Source organism: Thalia democratica, chromosome 9 (assembly GCF_965202585.1).
Source record: "Thalia democratica chromosome 9, ktThaDemo2.hap1.1, whole genome shotgun sequence".
NCBI classification, from domain to species: domain Eukaryota; kingdom Metazoa; phylum Chordata; class Thaliacea; order Salpida; family Salpidae; genus Thalia; species Thalia democratica.
This window is the reverse complement of record NC_139173.1, coordinates 37,521,060-37,528,190: the sequence shown is the minus strand read 5'-3', so window position 1 is coordinate 37,528,190 and position 7,131 is coordinate 37,521,060. Positions and strand designations below refer to the sequence as shown.

At 25.5% G+C, this 7,131-nt stretch overlaps 1 protein-coding gene across 1 annotated transcript in view; it reads left to right on the top strand.

Annotated features, from left to right (window-relative positions):
- The first annotated feature begins 348 nt into the window (after positions 1-348).
- LOC145843903 (uncharacterized) overlaps positions 349-7,131 on the top strand; it is a 31,253-nt gene continuing 24,470 nt past the window's right edge. Inside the window, exons 1-3 of the mRNA XM_082951174.1 lie at positions 349-537; positions 1,571-1,768; positions 5,991-6,077. Of these exons, the coding sequence (XP_082807300.1) occupies positions 385-537; positions 1,571-1,768; positions 5,991-6,077 (438 nt within the window). The 5' untranslated portion in view covers positions 349-384. The remainder of the gene's footprint in view (positions 538-1,570; positions 1,769-5,990; positions 6,078-7,131) is intronic.

Here is a 7,131-nt window from a genome sequence, read left to right as displayed (position 1 = left end):
GTCAAAGTAAAAATTATGTCTGATGTAAATGAAATCAATGATAATAGTTAATATAAGTAATTTTTAAGTGTTTATAAGTTGAATAAATTATCTGTCAAAGTAAAACAGTCTTTTGTAAATACATTAATTAATAATAATTTTCAGTTTTTATAACTCTAATAAATTATCTGTCTGATGCAAATTAAAATGACTAATATAATTTTTTTCAGTTTTTATAACTCTAATAAATTATCTGTCAAAAAAAAGTTTTTTGTAAATATAGTCAATATTAGAAATTTTCAGTTTTTATAACTCTAATAAATTATCTGTCAAAGTAAAAATTATGTCTGATGTAAATTTTTCAGTTTTTATAACTCTAATAAATTATCTGTCAAAGTAAAAATTATGTCTGATGTCGAAGATTGCCCGTTGTGCTGCACCCCCTTCGAATTTGACGAGGAGAAGTTTCTCCCGTGCCAGTGCGGCTACAAGATATGTCGGTTCTGCTGGCACAAGATCAAGAACTCCGACACGCCACTGTGTCCAAACTGTAGAAAAGTGAGTTGGTATTCTTGTTTTTATATTTCCAAGTATAAAAGTTATCAATTTTAAACAAAAGTTAGTGTCCCAATTGTAGATAAAAAAGTCTTGAATTTTAAAATCTACTTTATAAACTTTTTTGATTTAAATATTTAGTGCATCTAAAACACTTTCACAAAAGTGTCTCAACTCTAGACAGATGAGTTTTTATTATTTAATGTTACTATATGTAAAAATAAATTTTCCAAGAGTCCATTTTCAAGTCACTTGTCCAAACTATAGACAAGTGAGTATTATGTTTTTGTAGAATTTATTTTATTTTGTATTTGTGTCCATTGCCCTAATAATAAATTATCCAAACTGAAAACAAGTAATGTAAGCCTTGAGAAAAATTTGCTCTGTGTAAAAATAAACTTTAAATGTTTTACAAGTCAAGAATGTCCCAACTGTTGACAAATGAGTCTTGAATTTTAAAATCTACTTGATAAACTTTTATTGATTTAAAGATTAAACACTATGCATCTGAAGCAAAAGTGTGTGTCCCAATTGTTGACAAGTCAGTTTAGGTCACCTCACTTTCACGACTGTGAATTTTTGCACATACTAAGTACTAAGTAACAATTACTTTATAAATTTATACACCTTTGGGTTCTATCAATTCTATAAGAGTTTATTATTCTCACAACCCTACAGTGAAGACCAAACTATCATGCATAAACACTTGTAAATCCTTACAGCTTATTTACATAGTTCAATGTTTAATTATTTCCACAGTTTATTATATATATTATTTTAATGAAATATTTATTATTTTAGTATTTTGTTTATTTTATAGTAAGTTTTATACTATTATAATTATTTGATGATATTATTTATTCCAGTGAACTTGTTTCTTTATCAGCAAACAAACAACTTTTAATTTTGAATATTCACAATTTAACTTGTGTAGTTAAAAGATTATTATGTGTACAATATATAATTGTATGAATAAATAAATAAACAAAATGAACTTTTAGTAGTTGTAAACATTTTATAATTAAATGTCCTTTAGCGCTACACTGAGGACCCGGCCTCGTTTGAGCCAATGACTTACGAGGAGATCCAAAACTTGAAATACAAAAAAAGAGAGCAGGAAAAGCAGGAGAAAAAGAAGATAACTGAAAAAAGGAAACACTTGGGCACAGTCAGGGTCTTGCAGTCGAACTTGGTGTTTGTTGTGGGGCTTCCCCTGAACCTCAATGATGTAGAAGTTAGTTTTAAATTGAAAAAAGAGTGCTGTTTGAGTAGGGTTTTATTGTTATTGCAAGTTTATTGTCCATTTAAAGACCTTAGCATCGAAACCTAGGTCTTTTGAACAGAAAGACACATAACGAAATAAATCAAAAATAAAAATGACACAAATAATTAATCATGTTTAAAACAAAGATAAAATCTATTTTAATATAATTTAGTTTTGATTTGAAATAAAAGCGCAAGCAACTATTTGAGTAGGGTAGATGTTATTAGGTTGAACCATTTTAATAAAGCAAAAAAATTTGAGTAAAGTGTTGCAGTCTAATTTGGTATTTTTTGTTGAAATTCCTTTGAAAACTTAACAATATATAAGTCCCTTGCTTGTTATGTCAAATATTGTTGGTACTTTGATACCAGAAATGCTATGAATTAAACTTATCAGGGCAACTGATAAGTCAACATTTTATTTGCTTACAATTCATTTGCTGTCTGTTGACTGTATTTTAGAATAAATCATAAATTTTCAAAGACAATCTTTATTGTGGCATTCCCCCTAAAATACACTATGTATCAAATATATATACGATCTTAAATTTGTTTTCTGGGCCGTAACACAAATATACTTCTCTTAAGTCTAGAACTCTTAACTTGAAAATTTTTGGTTTGCCTAGACTGAGCGCATATTGATCCAACTAAGAGATATTATTTTGTCAGATTAAAACATAACAAATGAAAGGTTTTTGTACTTGGATTGTACCTGCATTTCAGTAATGTTAAATTTTATTTTCAGTTTTGTACTAATACTTACTTTAACATATCTGTATCAACTAAAATATTATGAAATTCTTGTAGTTTATTAAATAGGCAGAATTGCCACATTTTTTGCAACTTTTTTCCATCTTTTCTGAACTTCTTAGGTTTTTGAATAAACATGATTTTGATCATCTATGTTTAGTATAAAAATTAGTATAAGGTAAAATCTTTTATAAAGTATAACAACATTGAAAAGATACTGCAAACCCTATTTTAAATCTGATTTAAATAAAAAGATTTTTTGGTAATGACAACTTTTTTTTTATTATTTTGATAGTTTTTTTGTGTCAAGTCAAAACTTTTCTACTTAACATGTAAAAATTGTTTTAAAGTTCTAGGTTTTTTGGTGAATTTGTTCAAAATTCCAGGTTTTTTTTTCAAAGTTTTCAAATTCCAAGTCTTACAGTATTTTTTGCCCAAATAATCAAATTCCAGGTTTTTTCAGGTTTTTAACAACCCTGAACAGGGCAAGTAGTAAACTTTTCTCTGTTTATTTTGTAGTTATAGCATAAAAGATGATTGCCAGTCATTTAGGAAAATTAGTAAAGATTTCCCAACCAGTTTATGAAAGTTTTAAATCTTATTGATTAAGTGCCAACACATCAATGAATTACATAATTGGCACTTTCACAAATTATTTTTAAGTAAAAATTACCAGGAAATTTTGAACCATGATTAAAATCCTATTAAGACCATAGTCATTACATAACTTTTTTTTCACAACTTGATTTAATTTGTAGAGCTTGAGCTTAATTACAGGTTCCTTTTCACAGAATTATAAAATTCAAAACAATTTTTGAGATATAATAGCTGTTTAAAGTCAGAGAGTACAATAGGTTCCTGATGGGAGGAAAATAAACAGCAAATATATAAAAATCATTAAAAATATGTTTTCTCTTACGTTTCTCTGTTTTCTCTGTTTTCTTAAAAATACGTTTCTTGAGCTTAACACCTAAAATTTTCAGTAAATGTTCTTTGCACTATTTAGAAAAATCTGTAATAACAGATTAAATAAAATTTTGATTTTTGATTAAAAAAAAATGTTATGACAATTATTTTAAATATTGCAAAGAATACTTCTTGAAATTTTGAGATAATTATCTTGAAAAACGTAGGAGAAGATGAATATCTATCTTGTAAAATAGACTTCTCTTTTTTTGACCTTTTAGTTTGCGCCTGCCATAAGGAACCTGTTCTGTTTTCAACTGATACCTGCTATATCTCCAAAATGAACTTGAATAAATTTGATATAGATAAAAAAAATTAGATAGTTGCTTAATGGAAATCTCAGTGGTAAAGAAATTGGTACTTAGTTATTTTGTTTGAAACATTAAATTTTATGTGGACAGCAAGTTAGATGAATAAATTCAAGTTTTTAGCTAACTAGAGTGTTTTAAAGTAAAAGTTGAACTCTAACAACATCAATGGCTGAGAAGTTAAATGATAGTATATTAGATAAGTTATACCATTATAAAGTATAATAACTTATCTTAAATATATCAACATAACTGTTGTTCACACGTGCATAGTTTTTTGTTTAATGCAAGTTTTATTTGTAGTATGAATCAGACTTTCAATAACTTTTATTTACACGAAACTCAACTCATTTATTTTCAAATAATCTAAATTGATAACATCACAAGGTTCTACAAAAATTACGTAAAACTGAAAAGATTAACTATCATAAGTAGTATAAGTTTATTAGAAATAATGTTTTGAAATACATTTATTATGAATTGTAACTTGGATTTTGAAAAACTAAAGTTTTTTAGAATGAGGCCAAGTCATTGTTTATAAAAAAAATTAAGTTAAACAAAATTAATAAATCAAAGTAAAACCTTATTGTTAAAGCTAATATTATGGTTTTGTCCGTAAATAGTGAGGAAATTTATTATGGAAGCACAAATAAGTTTTATATATTTGCTTATATGTGTTGTATTGACAAATAACCACATGGAAAATTAAGACACGTCACTAACCTTGAACTTGCTACTAATTTTATCAAGATCAATACTACACATTTGTCCATTAAATTTTCTATATTTGTTAGCTAAATTTGCTCATAAAATATTTTTTTAAATCTAGATCAAACTGTTATTTATGTTTAAAAAGATAAGTATTTGTTTTAAATTGCTAATAATTTTATCAAGATCAACACTACACATTTGTCCATTAAATTTTTGTACGTTTCTTAATAAATGTTCTATCTTAATTAACTAAATTTGCTCATAAAATATTTTTTCTAATTTAGATCAAGCTGTTATTTATGTTTAAAAAGATAAGTATTTGTTTTAACTTGCTAATAATTTTATGTTTAAAATGATAAGTATTTGTTTTAACTTGCTAATAGTTTTATTTTAAAAAAGATAAGTATTTGTTTTAATTGTTAATAATTTTATCAAGATTAATTATCTTCATTTGTCCATGACTTCAACAGCTACAATTGCTAATAATATAGTTTTAGGTTTTAAATACAGTTGTTTTTGTTTTATGTTTTTATGATGAAAATTGTAAATGCAATGTTGTTTTCTTATTAACATAATAGAGATATTACGTGGCTTACAGTATGTTATATCTTTTAAGTTAAATTTTATAAATTTTAACCAAGTATCAAGATATATGTTTAAAAATAAAATCAGAGTATTTCAAAAATTACAAAAATTATAAAAAACATTAAAAATATAAAAAGTTAACATGGGTAGCTTTTAGAGGAATTTAATTTTAAATCTTTTTTTTTTGTAAAACTCCACTGAATTTAGTTTAGTAAAAACTTAATTTTAACTCACTCTGGTAATTTAGTGTTAATTTTAATACTACTTAGCCTAAGCTTATTTAGTTAAATAACTAATAATTTTTGTAGTGATTTTAATCTACAGAATTTAAAATATTGTTTGCAATTACTTAAAAAAATTTAAGATAACTGTTGTTTGTTTTTAATACGCACAAAAATTTGCAGTGTTTACAATTTGTTTAAAAACAAATTTACTAATTAGAACTAACTTTGCTCAAAATTTTTCTGTAATTTTCCATAACTAATCAAAATCTATTATTTTTGTTGTTTAAAGTAATAGTTAAAAAATATTTACAACAAAAACTAAAAGTTTATAAATACTTTTTGTTTTCTTTGAATAAAAACTTATAACTGTGTTTGATTTTAATATCAAAACTTGTTAGTATAAAATCTAACTTGTATTTAAAATCTTTTTAGTCGTAAATAAAATTTAATACCAATTCACTAGTTTTCTAGAAATGAGAAATACTTGTTTTAAGTATAAAAATGTTTTATTCACAACTTAACATTGTTAATTTTCTTTAATTCTTTTAATAAAAAATTATCTAGCTATTAGGAAAAAAAAAAATAAATTAATTATATTAATGGTTTATATTGTACGCACTTATCTTGATTGAATAATTTTTTGTTACAGAAATTAAAAACAAACCAGTATTTCGGACAATACGGAAAAGTAAAGAAAATAGTTTTAAATTCACAAACAGCCTACGCTGGAACACAGGTAATAATTACTATTTATTTTACTGTCAGTATACTTGTGTGGCTAGTATGTTTTTAAAAATTAACAAAAAACTATTGTATGGCTAATAGAGTGGTTTGAAATAATTTTTTTTTCAAATACGTTTGCGTAGTACATTTGTAAATTTATTATTTACTCCTTTGACGCAAACAGCATTGCATTAAATTTCGCGTTTTACTTTTATAAGCTCTCTTCTAAGTTCTACAAGTAATTCTTTTATATAATTATAAAACTGCTGTTAGGATCCATAAATTTTTAACATCTTATAATTAAAACTTAAATTGAATCATAATTCAACTTTAAAAACTTGAAAATATTATTCAACCAAGGAAAAGGAGCTTTACAACATATTTTAATAAGGGTATACATACAAGTTTTGTTTACAAATTTTGCAAACTTTTCTTCTTTGACAGCTGTTTTTGTTTTTGTCATTCGTCAGCAGTATTTTTGTTCGCTTCAAAATTAGAAATAGAAAATTAAAAGCAAACTTGTATAAAAATCAGCTGTAAGTGATAGTGTAAATTTATATGCATGAAAAGTAATTAATTGTTTATCTTTTTAAAACAACATATTTCACAAAAAGCTTGGTTTTTTGATACCTTCTAAACCAGGGTTTACAAACCTTTTTTTTTCAAAAGGTCCCTTTAAAACAATTCAAAAAGCTATGGCCCATCTAACAAGATTTCTCAAAAAACTACCAATAAAAACACATAAGACCTTTTTTTGCTCTTCATCACCAACCTCAGCATATTTAGTGCAAGTTTTAAATTATGACATCAATTTCCTCCTTTGGTTCCTTTGCTGCTTATGACCCCTCTTGGGGGCCACTTGACCCACTTTGGGAAACCCTGTTCTAAACTGACCCATCATGCAAGATTGACAGGGTTGCCACTTTACCTGGAAACCTGGAAAAACCTGGAATTTGACAATTTAGGCTAAAATAACCTGGAAAAACCTGGAATTTGAGAAATTTTGAAAAAAACCTGGAATTTTTAATATTTTTAACATATTCAGTTGTAAAGTTTCGATTTGAGAC